The sequence below is a fragment of the Piliocolobus tephrosceles genome, chromosome 4 (genome assembly GCF_002776525.5).
Source record: "Piliocolobus tephrosceles isolate RC106 chromosome 4, ASM277652v3, whole genome shotgun sequence".
NCBI classification, from domain to species: Eukaryota; Metazoa; Chordata; class Mammalia; order Primates; family Cercopithecidae; genus Piliocolobus; species Piliocolobus tephrosceles.
The window spans coordinates 58,142,350-58,168,817 of record NC_045437.1 but is presented as its reverse complement, the minus strand read 5'-3'; the positions used below and the strand labels follow the sequence as shown (position 1 = coordinate 58,168,817).

The following is a 26,468-nucleotide window of genomic DNA, read 5'->3' as shown; positions in this document are numbered from 1 at the left end:
TAGTTCTAGATCCTTGATGAATCACCATACTGTTTTCCATAATGGTTGAACTAGTTTACAATCCCACCAACAGTGTAAAAGTGTTCCTATGTCTCCACATCCTCTCCAGCACCTGTTGTTTCCTGATTTTTTAATGATTGCCATTCTAACTGATGTGAGATGGTATCTCATTGCGGTTTTGATTTGCATTTCTTTGATGGTGAGTGATGACGAGCACTTTTTCATGTGTCTGTTGGCTGCATAAATGTCTTCTTTTGAGAAGTGTCTGTTCATATCCTTTGCCTACTTTTTGATGGGTTTTTTTGGTTTTTTCTTGTAAATTTGTTTGAGTTCTTTGTAGATTCTGGATATTAGCCCTTTGTCAGATGGGTAGATTGCAGAAATTTTCTCCCTTTCTGTAGGTTGCCTGTTCACTCTGATGATAGTTTCTTTTGCTGTGCAGAAGCTCTTTAGTTTAATTAGATCCCATTTGTCAATTTTGGCTTTTGCTGCCGTTGCTTTTGGTGTTTTAGACATGAAGTCGTTGCCCATGCCTATGTCCTGAATAGTATTGCCTAGGTTTTATTCTAGAGTTTTTATGGTATTAGGTCTAACATTTAAGTCTTCAATGCATCTTGAATTAATTATTGTATAAGGTGTAAAGAAGGGATCCAGTTTCAGTTTTCTACATATGACTGGCCAGTTTCTCCAGCACTGTTTATTAAATAGGGAATCCTTTCCCTATTTCTTGTTTTTGTCAGGTTTGTCAAAGATCAGATGGTTGTAGATGTCTGGTGTGATTTCTGAGGCTTCTGTTCTGTTCCATTGGTCTATATCTCTGTTTTGGAACCAGTACCATGCTGTTTTGGTTACTGTAGTCTTGTAGGATAGTTTGAAGTCAGGTAGCGTGATGCCTTTAGCTTTGTTCTTCTGGCTTAGCATTGTCTTGGCAATGTGGGCTCTTTTTTGGTTCCATACGAACTTTAAAGTAGTTTTTCCAATTCTGTGCAAACAGTCATTGGTAGTTTGATGGGGATGGCATTGAATCTATAAATTACCTTAAGCAATATGGCCATTTTCATGGTATTGATTCTTCCTATCCATGAGCATGGAATGTTCTTCCATTTCTTTGTGTCCTCTTTTATTTTGTTGTGCAGTTGTTTGTAATTCTCCTTGAAGAGTTCCTTCACACCCCTTGTAAGTTGGATTCCTAGGTATTTTATTCTCTTTGAGGCAATTGTGAATGGGAGTTCACTCATGATTTGGCTTTCTGTTTATCCATTATTGGTGTATAGGAATGCTTGTGATTTTTGCAAATTGATTTTGTATCCTGAGACTTTGATGAAGTTGCTTATCAGCTTAAGGAGATTTTGGGCTGAGACGATGGGGTTTTCTAAATATACAGTCTTGTCATCTGCAAAGAGGGACAATTTGACCTCTTCTTTTCCTAACCAAAATACCCTTTATTTCTTTCTCTTGCCTGGTTGCCCTGGCCAGAACTTCCAACACTATGTTGAATAGGAGTGGTGAGAGAGGGCATCCCTGTATTGTGCCAGTTTTCAAAGGGAATGCTTCCAGTTTTTGCCCATTCAGTATATTGGCTGTGGGTTTGTCATAAATAGCTCTTATTATTTTGAGATACGTTCCATCAATACCGAATTTATTGAGAGTTTTTAGCATGAAGGGCTGTTGAATTTTGTCAAAGGCCTTTTCTGCATCTATTGAGACAATCATGTGGTTTTTGTCTTTGGTTCTGTTTATATGCTGGATTACGTTTATTGATTTGCGTACGTTGAACCAGCCTTGCATCCCAGGGATGAAGTTCACTTGATCATGGTGGATAAGCTTTTTGATGTGCTGCTGGATCAGGTTTTCCAGTATTTTATTGAGGATTTTTGTATCGACGTTCATCAGGGATATTGGTCTAAAATTCTTTTTTGTTGTGTCTCTGCTAGACTTTGGTATCAAGATGATGCTGGCCTCATAAAATGAGTTAGGGAGGATTCCCTCTTTTTCTGTTGATTGGAATAGTTTCAGAAAGAATGGTACCAGCTCCTCCTTGTACCTCTGGTAGAATTCAGCTGTGAATCCATCTGGTCCTGGACTTTTTTTGGTTGGTAGGCTATTAATTATTGCCTTAATTTCAGAGCCTGCTATTGGTCTATTCAGGGATTCAACTTCTTCCTGGTTTAGTCTTGGGAGGGTGTAAGTGTCCAGGAAATTATCCATTTCTTCTAGGTTTTCTAGTTGATTTGTGTAGAGGTGTTTATAGTATTCTCTGATGGTAGTTTGTATTTCTTTGGAGTTGGTGGTGGTGTCCCCTTTATCAGTTTTTATTGCATCTATTTGATTCTTCTCTCTTTTCTTCTTTATTAGTCTTGCTAGCAGTCTATCAGTTTTGTTGATCTTTTCAAAAAATCAGCTCCTGGATTCATTAATTTTTTTTGGAGGGTTTTTTGTGTCTCTATCTCCTTCAGTTCTGCTCTGATCTTAGTTATTTCTTGCCTTCTGCTAGCTTTTGAATGTGTTTGCTCTTGCTTCTCTAGTTCTTTTCATTGTGATGTTAGGGTGTCAATTTTAGATCTTTCCTGCTTTCTCTTGTGGGTATTTAGTGCTATAAATTTCCCTCTACACATTGCTTTAAATGTGTTCCAAAGATTCTGGTATGTTTTGTCTTTGTTCTCATTGGTTTCAAAGAACATCTTTATTTCTGCCTTCATTTTGTTATGTACCCAGTAGTCATTTAGGATCAGGTTGTTCAGTTTCCATATAGTTGAGCGGTTTTGAGTGAGTTTCTTAATCCTGAGTTCTAGTTTGATTACACTGTGGTCTGAGAGACAGTTTGTTATAATTTGTGTTCTTTTACATTTGCTGAGGAGTGCTTTACTTCTAACTATCTGGTCAATTTTGGAATAAGTGCGATGTGGTGCTTAGAAGAATCTATATTCTGTTAATTTGGGGTGGAGAGTTCTGTAGATGTCTATTAGGTCTACTTGGTGCAGAGCTGAGTTCAATTCCTGGATATCCTTGTTAACTTTCTGTCTCGATGATCTGTCTAATGTTGACAGTGAAGTGTTAAAGTTTCCCATTATTATTGTGTGGGAGTCTTAGTCTCTTTTTATGTCTCTAAGGACTGGCTTTATGAATCTGTGTGCTCCTGTATTGGATGCATATATATTTAGAATAGTTAGCTCTTCTTGTTGAATTGATCCCTTTACCATTGTGTAATGGCATTCTTTGTCTCTTTTGATCTTTGTTGGTTTAAAGTCTGTTTTATCAGAGACTAGAATTACAGCCCCTGTTTTTTTGTTTGTTTGTTTTCCATTTGCTTGGTAGATCTTCCTCCATCCCTTTATTTTGAGTCTATGTGTGTCTCTGCATGTGAGATGAGTCTTCTGAATACAGCAAACTGATGGGTCTTGACTCTTTATCCAATTTGCCAGTCAGCGTCTTTTAATTGGATCATTTAGTCCATTTACATTTAAGGTTAATATTGCTATGTATGAACTTGAACCTATCATTATGATGTTAGCTGGTTATTTTGCTCGTTAGTTGATGCAGTTTCCTCCTAGCCTCAATGGTCTTTACAATTTGGCATGTTTTTACAGTGGCTGGTAGCGGTTGTTCCTTTCCACGTTTAGTGCTTCCTTAGGAGCTCTTGTAGGGCAGGCCTGGTGGTGACAAAATCTCTCAGCATTTGCTTGTCTGTAAAGGATTTTACTTCTCCTTCACTTATGAAACTTAGTTTGGCTGGATATGAAATTCTGGGTTGAAAATTCTTTTCTGTAAGAATGCTGAATATTGGTCCCCACTCTCCTCTGGCTTCTAGAGTTTCTGTTGAGAGATCTGCTATTAGTCTGATGAGCTTCCCTTTGTGTGTAACCCAACCTTTTTCTCTGGCTGCCCTTAACATTTTTTCCTTCATTTCAACTTTGGTGAATCTGAATTATGTGTCTTGGAGTTGCTCTTCTCGAGGAGTATCTTTGTGACATTCTCTTTATTTCCTGAGTTTGGATGCTGGTCTGCCTTGCTAGGTTGGGGAGGTTCTCCTGGATAATGTCCTGAAGAGTGTTTTGCAACTTGGTTCCATTCTCCCCGTCACATTCAGGTACACCAATCAGACGTAGATTTGGTGTTTTCACATAATCCCATGTTTCTTGGAGGTTTTGTTCGTTTCTTTTTACTCTAAACTTATCTTCTCACTTCATTTCATTCATTTGATCTTCAATCACTGATACCCTCTCTTCCAGTTGGTCGAATTGGCTACTGAAGCTTGTGCATGCGTCATGTACTTCTCATGCCATGGTTTTCAGCTCCATCAGGTCATTTAAGGATTTCTCTACACTGGTTATTCTAGTTAGCCTTTTGTCTAATCTTTTTTCAAGGTTTTTAGCTTCCTTGCAATGGGTTCGGACATCTACCTTTAGCTCGAAGAAGTTTGATCATCTGAAGCCTTCTTCTCTCAACTCATCAAAGTCATTCTCCATCCAGCTTTGTTGCCTTACTGGTGAGGAGCTGTGTTCCTTTGGAGGAGAAGAGGCACTCTGATTTTTAGAATTTTCAGCTTTTCTACTCTGGTTTCTCCCCACCTTTGTGGTTTTATCTACCTTTGTTGTTTGATGATGGTGATGTACAGATGGGGTTTTGGTGTGGATATCCTTTCTGTTTATTAGTTTTCTTTCTAACAGTCAGGACCCTCAGCTGCAGGTCTATTGGAGTTTGCTGGAGGTCCATTCCAGACCCTGTTTGCCTGGGTATCACCAGTAGAGGCTGCAGAGTAGCGAATATTGCAGAACAGCAAATGTTGCTGCCTGACCGTTCCTCTGGGAACTTTGTCTCAGAGGGTCACCCAGCTGTGTGAGGTGTCAGTCGGCCCCTATTGGGAGGTGCCTCCTAGTTATACTACTTGGGCGTCAGGGACCCACTTGAAGAGGCAGTCTGTCGGTTCTCAGATCTCAAACTCTGTGCTGGGAGAACCACTACTCTCTTCAAAGCTGTCAACCAGGGACATTTAAGTCTGCAGAAGTTTCTGATGCCTTTTGTTCAGCTATGCCCTGCCCCCAGAGGTGGAGTCAACAGAGGCAGGCAGGCCTGCTTGAGCTGCAGTGGGCTCCACCCAGTTCGAGCTTCTTGGCCGCTTTGTTTACCTACTCAAGCCTCAGCAATGGTGGGCACCACTCCCGCAGCCTCCCTGCTGCCTTGCAGTTTGATCCCAGACTGCTGTGCTAGCAATGAGTGAGGCTCTGTCGGCGTGGGACCCTCCGAGCCAGGTGCAGGATATAATCTTCTGGTGTGCTGTTTTCTAAGACCTTGAAAAAGCGCAGTATTAAGGTAGGAGTGACCCGATTTTCCAGGTGCTGTCTGTCACAACTTCCCTTGGCTAGGAAAGGGTATTCCCTGTCCGCTTGCGCTTCCCGGATCAGGCGATGCCTCGCGCTGCTTCGGCTCTCACTCCGTGGACTGCCCCTACTGTCTGACAAGCCCCAGTGAAATAAACCCGGTACCTCAGTTGGAAATGCAGAAATCACCCGTCTTCTGCGTCACTCATGCTGGGAGCTGTAGACTAGAGCTGTTCCTATTCAGCCATCTTGGAACCTCCTAGATATGCTTTCATAGAACAGCTGTGCTGTGCTGGGATACCACTGGTCAACTTGGATTCTCCAAAGCCTGATAGCTGGAATGTCTGTGTCACCCAAAGAGACAGACTCTCCCTCTGGGAGCTGTCCCAGAGAGTTCTCAAATCTCTGTCAGCCTGAGAACATGGACAGGGGTGACTGGAGGCCCCAGTGGGGAGGTCCTGCTCAGTGAGGAGGAACAGATCCGGGGCCCACTTTAAAGAAACAGCCTGGCCTCATTTTGGTAGAACAACTGTGCTGTGCTGGGGGATCCATTTTGTTTCTGGTCGGTTTGGACTCTCCAAAACTCACAGGTTGGAACTGCTGAGTTATCCAAACAGCAAAGATGGTGGCCCTTCCCTCCTCCAAAGAACTCTGTCCCAGGTGGGGCGACACTGTTGTCAGTGGTTGACTGGAATTCTAAGCCAGTGGATCTTGTCCTGTGAGGCACTGTGGAAGTGGGGCCCACGGACCATCACTCCTCAGCCCTCTCAATTCAGCCTTCTTCCTAGGGATATGTACAGAAGTCCAACCTCCTGCCTCGACAGAGCTGCAGTCACTCTTGCCGGGAAGCCTGGAGCCTAAGTATGTAAAACTCCTGCACATCTGCCCATGCCTGAGTGGCTGCTCTGCCAAGCGTCCACACAGCTCTGTGTGTCAGACTGAAAACCCTGGTGGAGTGGGTTTAGGAGGAGATCTCCTGACTCAGGGTTGCAGAGATCCATGGGAGAAGCATGGTTTCCCAGGGTCACACATTAGAATACTCACCACTTCCCTAGGTGGGGGAGGTTCCCCTGGCTCCATGTTGCTCCAGCATGGGCCATTGTACTGTCTTGCTTTTCTTCATTTTCCAGGGGTCGAGTTGTTTCCTTGATTAATCCCAATGAGAGTACCTGGATGTTTCAGTTGAAGGTGCTATATTTACTCACGGCTTTGGTTGTTCTCCATGACAGCCATGTACCCTAGCTGCTTCTAGTCAGCCATCTTGGCCTGAATCTAAGTAACCTAAATTTGGGCCATAAAGAGGCACTTGAAAAATTCCCAAAGTCACTTATTTCCTTGACTACACAGAGGAATTGTGGTATTGCTAAGCTGGATTTTCTAATAAAGATCAAAATCTTGATAGAACAAATATTTTTCAGAAGAAATATTTATTCAATAATTTTAAAGTACCAACTCTTTTAAAGCATTTAAGAGTAAATACCCCAAAAGAATAGGTACTTACAATGACAGAAAAATAAATCTCCCATGGGTACCTCCTGCCTTTGACAACCTTACAGACTCACAAGGGAGATAAAATCTGTTCAAGTTGCCCAAGTGCTGTGGCTCATGCCTGTAATCCCAGGATTTGGGAGGCCAAGGCAAGCAGATCACGAGGTCAAGAGATTGAGACCATTCTGGCCAACATGGTGAAACCCCATCTCTACTAAAAATGCAAAAATTAGCTGGGCGTAGTGACGCATGCTTGTAGTCCCAGCCACCTGGGAGGCTGAGACAAGAGAATCACTTGAACCAGGGAGTCAGAGGTTGTAGTGAGCTGAGATTGCACCACTGCACTCCAGCCTGGCAACAGAGCAAGACTCCATCAAAAAAAAAAAAAAAAAGGATAAAAGAAATCTGTACAAGTTTTGGCTAGAAATAGGCCAAATAGGAGTAGAAACTAATAGAAACAGAATGCAGTCTGGGTGCAATGGCTCACGCCTGTAATTCCAGCACTTTTGGGAGGCCAAGGTGGGCAGATCACTGAAGGTCAGGAGTTCAAGACGAGCGTGGCCAACATGGTGAAACACCATCTACAAAAAATACAAAAATTAGCTGGGCATGGTGGTGAGCACTTGTAATCTCAGCTACTTGGGAGACTGAGGCCGGAGAATCAGTTGAATCTGGGAGACAGAAGTTGCAGCGACCTGAGATCACACCACTGCACTACAGCCTGGGTAACAGAGCGAGACTGTCTCAAAAAAAAAAAAAAAAGGAAAGAAAGAAACAATGCAGAAAGAATAACAAGGGTAGAAGTTCAGAAACGGTAGTAGAGAATAGAGAACACTGGAACTGTATTGGAGATACATGTAAGGGATAAGTGCAAGAGACAATAGAGCAGGGGGAAATGACTGATCCCAAGCCTGCAGGTGAATGTTGCTGTTTCCACCCCCACAAACCATTCAGCGCTGGGCTTTTTATGAAGACAGGTCCTGGTGCTATTACAGATGATCCTTGGTTTATGACGAGGTTATGTCCCAATAAGCCTGTCATATGTTGAAAATATCATCATGTAGAAAATGCATTTAATACACCTAGACTACTGAACATCATAGCTTAGCCTAGCCTACTTTAAATGTGTTCAGAACACTTACATTAACCTATAGTTGGGCAAAATCATCTAACACAAACCTTATTTTATAATAAAGTTTTGAATAACTTATGTAATTCATTGAATAAGTACTGAAATGAAAAACAGAATGGTTTCACACCATGATAATGTTGAAAATCCTGAGTCAAACTATTGTAAGTCAGTGACAGTCTATGCCTAGATGAATAAGGCCAGCTGTTAGAGATAGTCACAAGAGAGTGGCTGGTGGATGGATAAAGCTAAGACTTTAGAGCCAGTTCAACCAGGGTTTATTTCCCAGTCGCTAATTATATGGCATTAGGAAAGTTTCTTAATCTCTCTGGGCCTCAGTTTCCAAATCTCTAAACTGGGATCAATAATTCTTATTTTTCTAACATGTAGTTAGGGTCACACCTAGCCTGGCTTCCTCTTTCTGGTTTAATGTTCTTTACATGTTGTTCAGAAACTTTGAAAGACTGCTTAGTTGAGCATGGATGGTTTTTAGAGCCAGAGACAGTGTCAGATCTGAATTCAAATACAACCATTACTATTTAATGTATAAACTTGGGGAAGTCATTTTGTTTCTATTTCTTCAATTTTGTAGTGAAGAGTGAATCAACTAAAATGATAAAACAATGGCCTTCAAGATCATATTCCCTACAGTATATTTTCTCACAATCTCCTCTCCAACATTGTAGGCTAAGCAGATATTATTGATCTTTAGTTTTTTTTGAGTCTTATTTTTAAAAGGTTTATTGAATAATAATAATAATACTTATATTAATAACTTAGACTTATGTGCCAGGCTTCAAGGTAAGCATTTATATACATTATCTCATATAATTTTCACAACAACTCTGAAGTGTAGATACTTTTATAATTTCCATTTTATAGATGGGAAACCTGATGCTTAGAAAATTGAATAACTTGCTCCAGGTGACATTGACAGTAAGTGATGAAGCTGGGATTTAAACCCAGAAAATCTGACTTTAGAATCGTTCTCATAAGCACTATACTATACTGTCTTCCATGTGATTCTGATAACTTCCCTAGAGGCAGCTGCCCCACTCCCTTCCCATTGCTGCAAAGCATCCAGCACAGTACCCAGTTCCCAGCAGCTACTTAACAAATGTGGGCTCTATCTCTGCAGCCCATTTCCCAAGTGTTAGAGCTAAGGCCTGATAATATTTTTCAACCATTGAGTAGCTGCTTGCTGGAGCAAATCAGAAAAGAAATCTCTATAAATGAAAACTTTTCTAAGTCCCTTCCTTTATAAATTGAACAATAACTAATTCAAATTTCCAGAAAAATATAATTTTGATATTACCTTGAAGTTTGCTGTATTTTGGTTTGGCTTGTATGCCATAAATATACCTAGTTGAATTCAGATAATTAGGAGATATGATTTTAAAGATATGAAATTGTCCCCTCTTTATCTTCTCTACACTATTATATTCTCATCGTGACACATATCACCACCAAACATATGTTTGTGTGTTTATTTTCTGTAACCCCTTCAGTAGTACACATGCTACAGTAGAGAAGGGACTTAATCTGTTTTATTCCCTGCTGTATCTCTGGTACCTAAAATAATATAGAGTAGGTACTCAAAGAAATTTGTTTTATGGATGAATGATTAAAATGTTTGGGCAAATTATGGGAAACTGACATTTAAATATTATTTTTCTTTCTAGCTTGGATTAGAAGAACAAGAAAAACTCCACCTACTATGGAGGTAAGACTACACAAGGAAGATATCATTTAAGAGTATATATTCCCAAGGATATATAAAACTTCAGAAAAACTATGATGTATTTTCCAAAAGTGTTGATTTTATTCCATAGACAATGACTTAAAACATTTTATAATAAATTAATATATAAACCTATATTATTAATAAAATAATATATGACAAAATAAATGCTCATATTATGGAATATAAGAAAATTTGTATAAATTTTAAAGTGGAATAATAAACATTTTAAACACTTTTTAGAAAGTCTGGACTTGGAGTAGCTTGCACCAGGTCATTTCCCCTGGGTCCTGGGAGTTCTCTGTGCCAATACTCAAACTTTTTGGAAAAGTTTGAGAAACACTGAATCTCTTTGACCTATCCAAATCATGCTCTTATGTTTCCCTTAATATTATATATTTAAATCCATCAAGTATCCAAAGAAACACAGAATTAGCAAGTATTTCATAACAGTAATAATTAGTTGAATTTTTATTTAAAACTTAAAAATGGGTAGTCAGTGGTAAACAATAAAAAAACATAGAAATGCTATAGTATATGTATTTTACAACATAATTTTTATATAGATTATTTTATAAAAATTATTTTATAATTTTAATTTTAAAAATACGTAAAGATCTCTAAAGTTATTTTATAAGAAGTAATTTCATAAAAGGAGATTCTCTAAATGCATTAATATATTGCCTTGTTTACTTTTTGTCTAGAGGCATTCCCTTTCTTCTACTATTTAGGACTTCCCTCCTCTTTTCTGTTGCCTATTCCCTCACTACTGCAAACCCTGATGACAACATAAATGGGCTCCAATACTCAGTCCCCATTTGTTGGGAGGTGGAGTGCTGTAGAGCAGGATCATGATGATACCTCAACTGGCATGCTTATCTTTATTTGCTCCATACATTTGTCATATACTGAACCCATCAATGTTCATTCAGCCAGTGTCTGACTGAGTACATCTCTTGACCCATTTCTAGCTTTGTATATTGCTTCTGCCTTGGCCTACTTTTCTCAGACCCTTTTTTCCAACACTGATAAAATTTGGAATAAAAGCTGTTTTAGGGGAAAAAAATAAAAGGCAATGTGATCCAGGATTCAGAAGAATGCCCAATAGTTTACAGTGAAGGATGGATTGAAGAGCTTTCTGTTTCTCCTTCTCTTGGTCATAATAAGAGCGACTGTTATCACTTGCTTCCTCCATCCTCAGAACTTTGAAAGCCTTCTTCATACAGATATTAATGTGCAAAGTGATTAATGGAGGCAATTGCAATAGTTGGGCCTCAGGCGCGACATCTGTAAATTTTAGGTAATTTCATCACCTCAAACAATCTCTAGCCAGAACACACCAAGTCCTTCCATCCCTGAGCTCACTCTTGTTAATTTTGATTATCCAAAATGAGCCTTCTTTTGCTGCCTCCCTTTTAGTGTACTGTTAATCACATTGTTCTTTATGCTGGTTTGTACCCTCCCTAATAAACACACACACACACACACACACACACACACACGCTTTTCCTTCCTCTTGGCCCTTTCCATTGTGTTTCAGGAATTTCTGTTTCTTTGTTAGCAAATTGCCATTCACCATTAATATTTTCCTGGGAACTTTCTCTACCACATAACCTCAACTGAAATCTGTCTGTGCCTGCAAGATAATGTGTTCCTTTTTTTTCCTTGAAGTAAGTTGTGCTCGCTTTCCCATGCCCCACAGAAAGAGAGTTCAACTGCTTCTTGCTTCCCCAAATAGTCTTGGTTTGTGGGCCCAAGAGAGTGGAGGACCTTTGTAATCAATGTATATTTCTCTGTACCTGACCATCATTTTGTTTGCCAACATCCAAGACAGTCTGCCATACTGATGGCTGAGATTAGAACCTGGCATATGGTCTTCTCCTTTCAGTGCCTTCCCAAATTTTAGCTGCCCAGTTCTTTGACTTTATCCACACTAGTATCCCTGCCTCAAGTGAACAACCACTTCATTAGGCACACTTTAGTTTTTCTCAAACACAGTTCTTACCACTGTAACTTTTACACTCTTCAAGTCCAAATTCTAGATACATCATATTAAGATGAAAAAAATTTTCTTAATGTAAAGTGAAACATATATTTATAAACTATAACAAAAAAATAGCTTATTTAGTTTTTTTTTATTATTATTATACTTTAAGTTCTAGGGTACATGTGCATAACGTGCAGATTTGTTACATATGTATACTTGTGCCATGTTGGTGTGCTGCACCCATCAACTCGTCAGCACCCATCAACTCGTCATTTACATCGGGTATAACTCCCAATGCAATCCCTCTCCACTCCCGCCTCCCCATGATAGGCCCCGGTGTGTGATGTTCCCCTTCCTGAGTCCAAGTGAACTCATTGTTCAGTTCCCACCTATGAGTGAGAACATGTGGTGTTTGGTTTTCTCTTCTTGCGATAGTTTGCTGAGAGTGATGGTTTCCAGCTGCATCCATGTCCCTACAAAGGACACAAACTCATCCTTTTTATGGCTGCATAGTGTTCCATGGTGTATATGTGCTACATTTTCTTAATTCAGTCTGTCACAGATGGACATTTGGGTTGATTCCAAGTCTTTGCTATAGTGAATAGTGCCGCAATAAACATACGTGTGCATGTGTCTTTATAGCAGCATGATTTATAATCCTTTGGGTATATACCCAGTAATGGGATGGCTGGGTCATATGGTACTTCTAGTTCTAGATCCTTGAGGAATGGCCATACTGTTTTCCATAATGGTTGAACTAGTTTACAATCCTACCAACAGTGTAAAAGTGTCCCTATTTCTCCACATCCTCTCCAGCAACTGTTGTTTCCTGACTTTTTAATGATTGCCATTCTAACTGGTGTGAGATGGTATCTCATTGTGGTTTTGATTGCATTTCTCTGATGGTGAGTGATGATGAGCATTTTTTCATGTTTCTATTGGCTGTATGAATGTCTTCTTTTGAGAAATGTCTGTTCATATCCTTTGCCCACTTTTTGATGGGGTTGTTTTTTCCTTGTAAATTTGTTTGAGTTCTTTGTAGGTTCTGGAAATTAGCCCTTTGTCAGATGAGTAGATTGCAAACTTTTCTCCCATTCTGTAGGTTGCCTGTTCAATCTGGTGGTAGTTTCTTTTGCTGTGCAGAAGCTCTTTAGTTTAATTAGATCCCATTTGTCAATTTTGGCTTTTGTTGCCGTTGCTTTTGGAGTTTTAGACATGAAGTCCTTGCCCATGCCTATGTCCTGAATGATATTACCTAGGTTTTCTTCTAGGGTTTTTATGGTATTAAGTCTAACATTTAAGTCTCTAATCCATCTTGAATTAATTTTCATATAAGGAGTAAGGAAAGGATCCAGTTTCAGCTTTCTATTTATGGCTAGCCAATTTTCCCAGCACCATTTATTAAATAGGGAATCCTTTCCCCATTTCTTGTTTTTCTCAGGTTTGTCAAAGATCAGATGGCTGTAGATGTGTGGTATTATTTCTGAGGGCTCTGTTCTGTTCCATTGGTCTATATCTCTGTTTTGGTACCAGTACCATGCTGTTTTGGTTACTGTAGCTTTGTAGTATAGTTTGAAGTCAGGTAGTGTGATGCCTCCAGCTTTGTTCTTTTGACTTAGGATTGTCTTGGCAATGCAGGCTGTTTTCTGGTTCCATATGAACTTTAAAGCAGTTTTTTCCAATTCTGTGAAGAAACTCATTGGTAGCTTGATGGGGATGGCATTGAATCTGTAAATAACCTTGGGCAGTATGGCCATTTTCACGATATTGATTCTTCCTATCCATGAGCATGGTATGTTCTTCCATTTGTTTGTGTCCTCTTTGATTTCATTGAGCAGTGGTTTGTAGTTCTCCTTGAAGAGGTCCTTTACATCCCTTGTAAGTTGGATTCCTAGGTATTTTATTCTCTTTGAAGTAGTTATGAATGGAAGTTCATTCATGATTTGGCTTTCTGTTTGTCTGTTACTGGTGTATAAGAATGCTTGTGATTTTTGAACATTAATATTGTATCCTGAGACTTTGCTGAAGTTTCTTATCAGCTTAAGGAGATTTTGGGCTGAGACGATGGGGTTTTCTAAATATACAATCATGTCATCTGCAAACAGGGACAATTTGACTTCTTCTTTTCCTAACTGAATACCCTTTATTTCTTTCTCTTGCCTGATTGCCCTGGCCAGAACTTCCAACACTATGTTGAGTAGGAGTGGTGAGAGAGGGCATCCCTGTCTTGTGCCAGTTTTCAAAGGGAATGCTTCCAGTTTTTGCCCATTCAGTATGATATTGGCTGTGGATTTGTCATGAATAGCTCTTATTATTTTGAGATATGCTCCATCAATACCAAATTTATTGACAGTTTTTAGCATGAAGGGCTGTTGAATTTTGTCAAAGGCTTTTTCTGCAGCTATTGAGATAATCATGTGGTTTTTGTCATTGGTTCTGTTTATATGCCGGATTACGTTTACTGATTTGCGTATGTTGAACCAGCCTTGCATCCCAGGGATGAAGCCCACTTGATCATGGTGGATAAGCTTTTTGATGTGCTGCTGGATCCGGTTTGCCAGTATTTTATTGAGGATTTTTGCATCGATGTTCATCAGGGATATTGGTCTAAAATTCTCTTTGTTGTGTCTCTGCCAGGCTTTGGTATCAAGATGATGTTGGCCTCATAAAATGAGTTAGGGAGGATTCCCTGTCTTTCTATTGATTGGAATAGTTTCAGAAGGAAAGGTACCAGCTCCTCCTTGTACCTCTGGTAGAATTCAGCTGTGAATCCATCTGGTCCTGGACTTTTTTTGGTTGGTAGGCTATTAATTATTGCCTCAGTTTCAGAGCCTGCTATTGGTCTATTCAGGGATTCAACTTCTTCCTGGTTTAGTCTTGGGAGAGTGTAAGTGTCCAGAAAATTATCCATTTCTTCTAGATTTTCTAGTTGATTTGCGTAGAGGTGTTTATAGTATTCTCTGATGGTAGTTTGTATTTCTGTGGGGTCGGTGGTGATATCCCCTTTATCATTTTTTATTGCATCTATTTGATTCTTCTCTCTTTTCTTCTTTATTAGTCTTGCTAGTGGTCTATCAATTTTGTTGATCTTTTCAAAAAACCAACTCCTGGATTCATTAATTTTTTGGAGGGTTTTTTGGGTCTCTATCTCCTTCAGTTTTTGCTCTGATCTTAGTTATTTCTTGCCTTCTGCTAGCTTTTGAATATGTTTGCTCTTGCTTCTCTAGTTCTTTAAATTGTGATGTTAGGGTGTCCATTTTTGATCTTTCCAGCTTTCTCTTGTGGGCATTTAGTGCAATAAATTTCCCTCTACACACTGCTTTAAATGTGTCCCAGAGATTCTGGTATGTTGCATCTTTGTTCTCATTGGTTTCAAAGAACATCTTTATTTCTGCCTTCATTATGTACCCAGTAGCCATTCAGGAGCAGGTTATTCAGTTTCCATGTAGTTGAGCAGTTTTGATTGAGTTTCTTAATCCTGAGTTCTAGTTTGATTGCACTGTGGTCTGAGAGACAGTTTGTTATAATTTCTGTTTTGTACATTTGCTGAGGAGTGCTTTACTTCCAATTATGTGGTCAATTTTGGAATAAGTGTGATGTGGTGTTGAGAATAATGTATATTCTGTTGATTTGGGGTGGAGAGTTGCTTGCTGCAGAGATGAGTTCAATTCCTGGATATCCTTGTTAACTTTCTGTCTTGTTGATCTGTCTAATGTTGACAGTGGGGTGTTGAAGTCTCCCATTATTATTGTATGGGAGTCTAAGTCTCTTTTTATGTCTCTAAGGACTTGCTTTATGAATCTGTGTGCTCCTGTATTGGGTGCATATATATATATAGGATAGTTAACTCTTCCTGTTTAATTGATCCCTTTACCATTATGTAATGGCCTTCTTTGTCTCTTTTGATCTTTGATGGTTTAAAGTCTGTTTTATCAGAGGCTAGGATTGCAACCCCTGCTTTTTTTTGTTCTCCATTTGCTTGGTAGATCTTCCTCCATCCCTTTATTTTGAGCCTATGTATGTCTCTGCATGTGAGATGGGTCTCCTAAATACAGCAAACTGATGGGTCCTGATTCTTTGTCCAGTTTGCCAGTCTGTGTCTTTTAATTGGAGCATTTAGTCCATTTACATTTAAGGTTAATATTGTTATGTGTGAACTTGATCCTGCCATTATGATATTAACTGGTTATTTTGCTCATTAGTTGATGCAGTTTCTTCCTAGCCTCGATGGTCTTTACGTTTTGGCATGGTTTTGCAATCGCTGGTACCGGTTGTTCCTTTCCATGTTTAATAATTCGTTCAGGGTCTCTTGTAAGGCAGGCCTGGTGGTGACAAAATCTCTAAGCATTTGCTTATCTGTAAAGGATTTTATTTCTCCTTCACTTATGAAACTTAGTTTGGCTGGATATGAAATTCTGGGTTGAAAATTCTTTTCTTTAAGAATGTTGAATATTGGCCCCCACTCTCTTCTGGCTTGTAGAGTTTCTGCCGAGAGATCTGCTGTTAGTCTGATGGGCTTCCCTTTGTGGGTAACCCGACCTTTCTCTCTGGCTGCCCTTAAGATTTTTTCCTTCATTTCAACTTTGGTGAATCTGGCAATTATGTGTCTTGGAGTTGCTCTTCTGGAGGAGTATCTTTGTGGCGTTCTCTGTATTTCCTGAATTTGAATGTTGTCCTGCCCTACTAGGTTGGGGAAGCTCTCCTGGATGATATCCTGAAGAGTGTTTTCCAACTTGGTTCCATTTTCCCCCTCACTTTCAGGCACCCCAATCAGACGTAGATTTGGTCTTTTTACATAATCCCGTACTTCTTGCAGGCTCTGTTCATTTCTTTTTCTTCTTTTTTCTTTAGATTTCTCTTCTCGCTTTATTTCATTCATTTGATCCTCAATCGCTGATACTCTTTCTTCCAGTTGATCAAGTTGGTTACTGAAGATTGTGCATTTGTCACGTATTTCTCGTGTCATGGTTTTCATCTCTTGTCAGTTCGTTTATGAACTCTGCATTAATTATTCTAGTTATCAATTCTTCCACTCTTTTTTCAAGATTTTTAGTTTCTTTGCGCTGGGTATGTAATTCCTCCTTTAGCTCTGGGAAGTTTGATGGACTGAAGCCTTCTTGTCTTATCTCGTTAAAGTCATTCTCTGTCCAGCTTTGATCCGTTGCTGGTGATGAGATGCCTTCCTTTGCAGGGGGAGATGCGCTCTTATTTTTTGAATTTCCAGCTTTTCTGCCCTGCTTTTTCCCTATCTTTGTGGTTTTATCTGCCTCTGGTCTTTGATGATGGTGACATACTGATGGTGTTTAGGTGTAGGTGTCCTTCCTATTTGTTAGTTTTCCTTGTAACAGTCAGGACCCTCAGCTGTAGGTCTGTTGGAGTTTGCTTGAGGTCCACTCCAGACCCTGTTTGCCTGGGTATCAGCAGCAGAGGCTGCAGAAGATAGAATATTGCAGAACAGCGAGTGTACCTGTCTGATTCTTGCTTTGGAAGCTTCCTCTCAGGGGTGTACTCCACTGTGTGAGGTGTGGGGTGTCGGTCCGCCCCTAGTGGGGGATGTCTCCCAGTTAGGCTACTCAGGGGTCAGGGACCCATTCGAGCAGGCAGTCTGTCCGTTCTCAGATCTCAACCTCTGTGTTGGGAGATCCACTGCTCTCTTCAAAGCTGTCAGAGTTGTTTGCGTCTGCAGAGGTTTCTGCTGCTTTGTTATTGTTGTTGTTGTTGTTGTTTTGCTGTGCCCTGTCCCCAGAGGTGGAGTCTACAGAGACAGGCAGGGCTTCTTGAGCTACTGTGAGCTCCACCCAGTTCGAGCTTCCTAGCGGCTTTGTTTGCCTACTTAAGCCTCAGCAATGGCAGATGCCCCTCCCCCAGCCTCGCTACTGCCTTACAGTTAGATTGCAGACTGCTGTGCTAGCAATGAGGGAGGCTCCGTGGGCGGGCGTGGGACCCTCCCGGCCAGGTGTGGGATATAATCTCCTGGTGTGCCCGTTTGCTAAGACCCTTGGTAAAGTGCAGTATTGGGGTGGGAGTTACCCAATTTTCCAGGTGTTGTGTGTCTCAGTTCCCCTGGCTAGGAAAAGGGATTCCCCTCCCCCTTGTGCTTCCCAGGTGAGGCGATGACTCGCCCTGCTTCAGCTCTCGCTGGTTGGGCTGTAGCAGCTGACCAGCACCGATTGTCTGGCACTCCCTAGTGAGATGAACCTAGTACCTCTGTTGAAAATGCAGAAATTTCAAGAGAAATTCACCTGTCTTCTTTGTCGCTCGCGCTGGGAGCTGGAGACTGGAGCTGTTCCTATTCGGCCATCTTGCTCCGCCTAGGAAACTTATTTATTTATTAAACTGTGAAATTATAAGGCAAATTCCACCCAGGTCAAGAAATAGAACTCTGCCATCTACTTCAGCCCCATTTATCCCATCCTAATCACAGCTTCTCTCTCCTGACAAAAGCAAACCTTAACCCAACTTTTATAGTAATCATTTCCTCTCATTTTAAATAGTTTTTTCACCTAAATATACATTATAGTTTAGACTTGTCCATTTTGTAAAAACTTCATATTTGTTTTAAATCTTTCAGTCTATCCTCTTCCATCCCTTTTACTTTCTTACAAATTTGTGTGTTAAAAAACCCAACCTAGTTGGCCTGTAGAGTTTGTCACTGTTTAGATTTTGCTGATCTTATGTTCCTGGTACACTTCATCATGTTCCCCTGTCCACTGTCTTCCTTCCAAATTGACAGCTGGATCCAGAAACTAGATTTTTTTTTTTTTTCAGATCTTTTAGTGAATACCCAACTTCAAATAAACTTCCTTCCATATCTCGTATATATTATAGCTAAAGATTAGCCAGCAGCCATTAGAATGCCATTTACAACAGTATTAGAAAACAGAATACTATAGAATTCAGTACTCTATGTATTAGAATACTATTAAAACATGTGCAAGATCTGTGTACTGAAAACTACAAAATGTTAGTAAGGTAAATTAAATAAAACCTAAATATATGGGGAGAAGTATCTGTTCATGGATTGGAATGTACAATATTGCTAATGTATTCATTCTTCCCAAACTGACCCACAGTAGTTCTTATGCTTTTATTTTGCATCTACATCACCTGAAAGACTTGTTAAAACACAGATTGCTGGACCCCAAGCTTAGAGTTTTTGATCTACTGGTTTTGGGGTAGAGTCTGAATATTTGCATTTATAACATGTTCCTGGATAATGCTGATGCTGATGGTTCATAGCCCACATTTTGTGAACCACTGATTTATAGATTTAATAAAATAAATATCCAGTTAAAACCACATCAGACTTTTTGGTAGAAATCAACATGCTGATTTGAAAATGTATTTGGAAATGTAAAAGACCTAGAATAGCTGATAGCAGCCATGAAAAAGGAGATGAAAATTAAAAGACCAATACTGTCTGACTTTAAGAATTACTTTAAAACTATAGTTATCAAGACAGTATGATACTGGCATTAGGATACTGGATAAATAAATCAATGGAAAAGAACAAAAATCCAAAAAGTAGATACTGTACAACCAGTTGGTTTTTAACAATGACATCACAACAATACAATTAGGAAGGGAAAGTCTTTTTAGCAAATGATTCTGAAATAACTTAATATCCATATGGGGAAAAAATTGATCCCTTCCTCACATCATGCACAAATATTAATTTAAGGTGGATCATAGACTAGACGTAAAAGCCAAACTATTGTGCTTCTGGAAGGAAAAAACAATGGAATATCTTTGCAATTTTGAGGTAGTCAGGAGACAGAACAATCTGTAAAGGAAAAATAGAGATTAATCAGATTTAATCAGAATTAAATTGTAATGCTCATTATAAGAGAACATTAGGAAATCAAAAGACTAAGAGAAAATAATCATAGTACATATATCTGACAAAGGAATTGTTTCCAGGCTATATAAAGAACACCTCAACTCTGTGTTATAAAAAAGAAGCTAATAAATATTGGGCAGAAATCTTGAACAGGCACTCTGTAAGATATGTTTTAGGTATATGAAAATATACTTAACAACACTAGTAATCAGTGTAACCACATTGACATACCATTACACACCCATTAAAATCGCTTAAATTTAAAAGATTGGCAACACCATCACTGGAGCACCCACAACTTTTGTACAGTGCTGGTTGGGGTGAAAATGATACAATCATGTTTGAAAACTGACAGTTTGTTATAAAATCAAACATTGATCTACCCTATGATCACAGTAATTCTCCTGGCCACATTGAAAACTGAAGGGATCATTTTTTAGTCACACTTTCTGGGAGCTCTGGCCAACTCCTAGGTCTAACTCCTTGGCATACTATGCAAGGCTTCCTGATTTGGGTCCAGCCCAACTTTCTAGCTTTGCCTCCTTAGGCTTGTTCTATCTACCCTACTTTTCAAGGAACTCCCTGCTGTTTCGCAAATTTAATGTTTTCTCCTTCTCCCATCAACTGGCATACTCTTGCTTATGTTTAATTCCTTTTAAAATGCCCTTTTAAGTCCTTGGTTGTTTTCCTCAACTTTTTTTCTCCTCAACTTCTTAACTGATAGAGCTGATAATCACTACTTTCTTGGTATAACTACACTGCTGTGTACTCCTGTACATCCCTTTAAATTCAGTATTAAAATTATGTGTTTTATTTGTCCATATTTGTAACTATTAGCTGTTTGGCACAGGGATTATAACTTATTCATTTGTGTGTCATAAGCACCTAACACAGAGCCTGATTCATTATTGGTTTGATTGGCCATTATAGACTTAAAAATCGCAATACTATGTAATTACGTGGTTTCTGTGAGATGGGTTTGAATTTCTATCAACCAACTAGAAAATAATGTTGTAAAAGTAAACATATTTCCAAGTTGATCACTGTCTATGTTTTGTTCATAGGAATTCACATTTAACTGCAGGTTACCAATGCAGGCAGTCCCTTACTTTGGATAGTTCAGCTTAGGATTTTTTAACTTCATGATGGTGAAAAAGCAATATGCATTCAGTAGAAACTATACTTCTGAGTACCCATACAGCCATTCTGTTTCTTACTTTCAATATAGTATTCAATAAATTACACGAGATATTTAACACTTTATTATTAAATAGTCTTTGTGTTAGATAATTTTGCCCAACTGTAAGCAATGTAAGTGTTCTGAGCATGTTTAAGATAGGTTAGGCTGAGCTATAATATTTGGTAGGTTAAGTGTATCAAATGCATTTTGACTTAAGATATTTTCAATTTTATGATGGGTTTATAAGGACATAACCCCATCATAAGTTGAGGAGCATCTGGTAATAGTTCAGCACATGTTCTTCAGTGCTGTATAAGGTGAATTCACATTTCACAGAGCTAATGAGGTGGACTTTTTCTAGTCCTAACTCTATTCCATTAGAAGCCACTTATAGCAAATATTTTGAAATATTGCTTCTTTTTTATATATACTAACAAAATAGGAACAGAGTAAAGTTTTTTGTTTGAACAAGTGGTTACATTTATTACCAATTTTTTACAAAATATATGATTTAGTATAGATTTACAGGCAGTAGAGAAAAGTTACAATATTAGAGCTCTGCCCATTTCATTTTTAATATACATGCTCCATAAAAGAGAAAGAGGAAATTCTAGAAATCAACAGAGAATGGAGTTGGAGATGGTGCTGCTGTGGTCTAAAATAAGGCTGGGATGGCTGGATAGGACAACACATCATAGTATCTTGTTTACTTGACCATATTCTCAAATCTAGGCTGGGGTCTCCAAAGACTCATTTTTGTTCATGTCTAAGGTTGCTTGGCCCTAAAGGACATCACAGTGACTAAAATGCATGTGAATTTGAGATGGTGGCCAATTCCCATGTATTAATTCACAGTAAGAAATGAAATTGGCACAGTAAAAAAAAAAAAAAAAGGAGACTGCTTGGAAAATATGACATTAGAATAAGAAGAGTTAAGTAAAATAAATGTTTAATTGCCTCAGGCTTAAAATTTCATGTTGCATTCACTTTACAACAAGGATAGTCTGACCCCAGCAATGGAAATATTTAAAGAGAATTAGCTACAATTTTCAATTCTATCTCTGTGTTAGAAATAGCCTTACGAATTGGAATAGAAAAATTACCAGGTGCTGGTTAAGTCTCCTATTCCCATGGACAGTGTTACTATGGATTGCCAGCATTCGTCTATGATTCTATTTTTTTCTTTGCTTCTCTGTTCTGGTTGACATATTTCCTTTGCTATGACAGTAGTTATATTCTGGTCAGATGTTACTGGCCCTGCAGCTATTTTTTGTTTTATCCTTTTCATATTTCTGCTGTGGCTTATAATGTGTTGATCTTATAGTTTAACATTGAGAGAGGAATCTTATTTCTGAATTTTTCAGGCCCATTTCAGTGTTGTCTCCAAATAACTGGCATTCATGGAGTGAGTTATCTGTGCCCAGTATTACTAAATTCATTTTATAAGTTACAGAATTAAAATGTCTTACAATTGCCATTTTATGTATAGAATCCTACTTCCCGTTGACTTAAATTGCAAAGAGTTTATGTATGTTTTTATGGTAAAATGGACCTCCCACTCCCCACCCCAAACTTTACAATATCACTAAATGAATGAGAAAATTGCAGCGTGTTCATACCTGTTTAACATCATTCATTAAAATGAATGAAAAAAAACTTAAAAAAAATGAACTAGAGCTGTATGTTTTAACATGGATAAATCTTAGAAGCAATGATATTGAGAAGAAAAAAAAAAGCAACTCCAGAAGATTTCATACAATATACCATTTACATAAAGTTTGAAAACAAGGAAAGCATAAAGGGCTTTCAAGTAAAGATGGTGGGTCAAACACATAGACAAGTTCACTCTCAAGTCTAATGAAAATGATAGTGAAGGAATTTATTTTAAAAGGCGTAAACCCACAAGGTCAAAGAAATGTAAGCATGCAAACCAGCAATGATGTTTTGGAGGCAAGAAAGCAGATGGACAAGTGGTAATGGATTTCACGAGGTCAGGAGATCGAGACCATCCTGGCTAACACTGTGAAACCCCGTCTCTACTAAAAAATACAAAAAACTAGCCGGGCGAGGTGGCGGGCGCCTGTAGTCCCAGCTACTTGGGAGGCTGAGGCAGGAGAATGGCGTAAACCTGGGAGGCGGAGCTTGCAGTGAGCTGAGATCGGGCCACTGCACTCCAGCCTGGGCGACAGAGCGAGACTCCGTCTCAAAAAAAAAAAAAAAAAAAAACTGAGACGAATGAATCCTAATCTGGCAAAGGAGAAATCTGAGAAGTAACCCAGTTTAAACCACAGAACCACAGAATACTCAGTAACTGGCAGTGCCAGAAAACTCTGAAAGTGAAATTTAAGCTCACACTAAAAACAATGACCTAGTTAAAAATCTGTTTAAGAAGCAATTAGATGCTAACCAATAAATGTAGAAGAAGTAATAGAGTTGGAAAATCACCACTATCCAAGTGGTAATTGGGAAAAAATTATCAGCAGACACTAAAATCATTGAGTCGAACTCTGATGGGGAGCAGGCTGTTTACAGGGTCTAAAGGCATTTCCCTACAGATTGCTTATCAATTACAAAGGGGAAAAAGGGACCTTTCTAGTAGACAGATCTGATGGATACCATGTTAACTAGATGGTCAGAAGTACTAAGTAGGGCAGATTCATATTATGTGTGCTTCTTTCTATGATGCACTGAGGATTAAACATTATTCAGGTAGTATTCTTTTTTTAATTTTTGATTTTGTGGGTACTTAGTAGTTGTATACTTAGAGGGTTCTTGAGATATTTTGATGCAGGCATACAATGCATAATAATCACATCAAGCTTGGTAAATGGGATATCTATCACCTCAAGCATTTATCCTTTCCTTGTATTACAATCTAACTATACTCTTTTAGTGATTTGAAATATACAATAAATTATTGTTGACTGTAGTCACTCTGTTGTACTATCAAATACTAGATTTTACTCATTCTATCTAATTATATTTTTGTGTCCATTAACCATCCCCACTCCCCCTTAACACCCAGACTACCCTTCCCAGCCTCTGGTAATCATCCTTCTACTCTCTATTTCCATGAGTTCAACTGTTTTAATTTTTAGCTCCCACAAATGAGTAAGAACATGTGAAGTTTATCTTTCTGTGCCTGCCTTATTTCACTTAAAATAATGACCTTTAGTGCTATCCATGTTGTTGCAAATGACAGGATCTCATTCTTCTTTATGGCTAAATAGCACTTCACTGTGTGTATATACCACATTTTCTTTATCAGTTCATCTGTTGGTGGACATTTAGGTTGCTTCCATCTCTTCACTATTGTGAATGGTGCTACAGTAAACATGGGAGTACAGATATCTCTTTAATATTCTGATTTCCTCTCCTTTGGATAAATATGTATATACATATACACATATACACATATATATCTGCCTAGCAGTAGAATTGCTAGATCATATGGTAGTTCCATTTCCATTTTTAGTTTTTTCAGGAACCTCCAGACTCTTCTCCATGGTGGTTGTACTAATTTACATTGCCACCAAAAGTGTACAAGGGTTCCCTTTTCTCCACATTTTCACCGGCATTTGTTATTGTACATCTTCTTGATAGAAGCCATTTTAACTGGGGTGACACGATAGCTCATTGTAGTTTTGGTTTGCATTTCTATGATGATTAGTGATATTGAGCGCCTTTTCGTATACCTGTTTGCCATTTGCATGTCTTCTTTTGGAAAATGTCTATCCAGATCTTTTACTCACGTTTTAATCTGTTCATTAGATTTTTCCTATTGAGTTGTTTGAGTTCCTTATATATTCTGGTTATTAATCCCTTATCATATGGGTAGTTTGCAAATATGTTCTCTCATTCTGTGGGTTGTCTCTTCACTTTGTTGATTGTTCCTTTTGCTGTACAGAAGCTTTTTAACTTGGTGTGACCCCATTTGTCCATTTTTGCTTTGGTTGCCTATGCTTGTGGGTATTTCTCAAGAAATCTTTGCTCAATACAGTGTCCTAGAGAGTTTCCCCAATGTTTTCCTTTAGAAATTTCATAGTTTGAGGTCTTAAAGTCTTCATTTTGGTTTGATTGCTGTTTATGGTGAGAGATGGAGGCCTCATTTCATTCTTCCACATATGGATATCCAGTTTTGCTAGCACCGTTTATTGAAGAGACTGTTTTTTCCCTAATGTATGTTCTTGATACCTTATTGAAATTGAGTTCACTGTAGATGTGTGGATTTGTTTCTGGATTCTCTAATCTATTCCATTGGCCTATGGAATGGTTTTTATGCCAGTACCATACTGACCATACTGTTTTGGTTACTATCACTGTATAGTGTAACGTATGCCAGGTAATGTGATTCCCCCAGCTTTGTTCTTTGTGCTCAGGATAGCTTTAGCAATTCTGGGTCTTTTGTGGTTCCATAATAATTTTAGGATTATTTTTTCTATTTTTGTGAAGAATGTCATTGATATTTTGATACAGATTGCATTGAATCTGTAGATTGCTTTGGGTAATATGGACATTTTTAACAACATTTATTCTTCCAATTCATGAACATGTAATATCCTTCCCTTTTGCCAGTGTCTTCTTCATTTTCTTGCATCAATGTTATATAGTTTTAATTATATAGGTCTTTCACTTCTTTAGTTAAGTTAAATCCTAGGCTTCTAGTTTTATTTGTAGCTATTGTAAGTGGGATTTCTTTCCTGATTTCTTTTTCAGATTGTTTGCTGGTGGCATATAGAAATGCTATTGATTTTGTATGTTGATTGTGTGTCCTGCAACTTTACTGAATTTGTTTATCAGTTCTAATAGTTTTTTGGTGAAGCCTTTAGGTTTTTCCAAATATAAGATTATGTTGCCTACAAACAAGGATAATTTGACTTCTTCCTTTTCAATTTGGATGACCTTCATTTCTTTCTATTGTCTGATTGCTCTAACTAAGACTTCCAATATTATATTGAATAACAATAATAAAAGTGGGAATTCTTGTCATGTTTTAGATCTTAGAAGAAAGGCTTTCAGTGTTTCTCTATTCATTATGGTTAGGGTTTGTGTCCTCACCCATATCTCATCTTGAATTGTAATCCCCAGGTGTTTAGAAAAAGACCTAGTAGGAACTAATTGGATTATGCGGGTTGTTTTCCCCATGCTGTTCTCATGATAGTGAGTAAATTCTCATGAATGGTTTTATAAGTTGTAATTTTTCCTGTGCTCACACACACCTTCTCTCACCTGCCACCATGTAAGACATGCCTCTTCCCCTTCCACCGTAACTGTAAGTTTCCTGAGGCACCCTAGCTGTGCAGAACTGTGAGTCAATTAAACCTCTTCTTTTAATAAATTACCTGGTCTCAAATATGTCTTTATAGCAGTGTGAAAATGGACTAATGCAAGTATGATACTAGCTGTTGGTCTGTTGTATATGGCTTTTATTGTGTTGAGGTATGTTCCTTCTATACCCAGTGTGTTAAAGGTTTTTATCATGAAGGGATATTGAATTTTCTCAGCAATTGAATGATCATAGAGTTTTTGTCATTATTCTGTTGATATGAATTGCATATGTTGAACATCCCTTGCTTCCCTAGGATAAATCCTACTTAGTCATGATGAATGATCTTTTTAATATGTTGTTGAATTTGGTTTGCTAGTATTTTGTTGAGGATTTTTGCATCAGTGATCATCAGGGATACTGGCCTGTAGTTTTCTTTTCTTCTTCTTCTTCTTCTTCTTCTTCTTCTTCTTCTTCTTCTTCTTCTTCTTCTTCTTCTTCTTCTTCTTCTTCCTCTTC

General features: G+C 38.5%; 1 protein-coding gene across 3 annotated transcripts in view; it reads left to right on the top strand.

The window, feature by feature from the left end:
• Positions 1-26,468, top strand: part of NDUFAF2 (NADH:ubiquinone oxidoreductase complex assembly factor 2) — a 211,162-nt gene that overhangs the window by 148,012 nt on the left and 36,682 nt on the right. For 2 of the 3 annotated variants that reach the window (XM_023210487.2, XM_023210486.1), the window contains one exon: positions 9,618-9,658. In XM_023210487.2, coding sequence (XP_023066255.1) covers positions 9,618-9,658 — 41 coding nt within the window. Of the gene's footprint in view, positions 1-6,106; positions 6,608-9,617; positions 9,659-26,468 lie in introns of those variants that run through there. The other variant, XM_026455939.2, reaches the window with a different exon arrangement.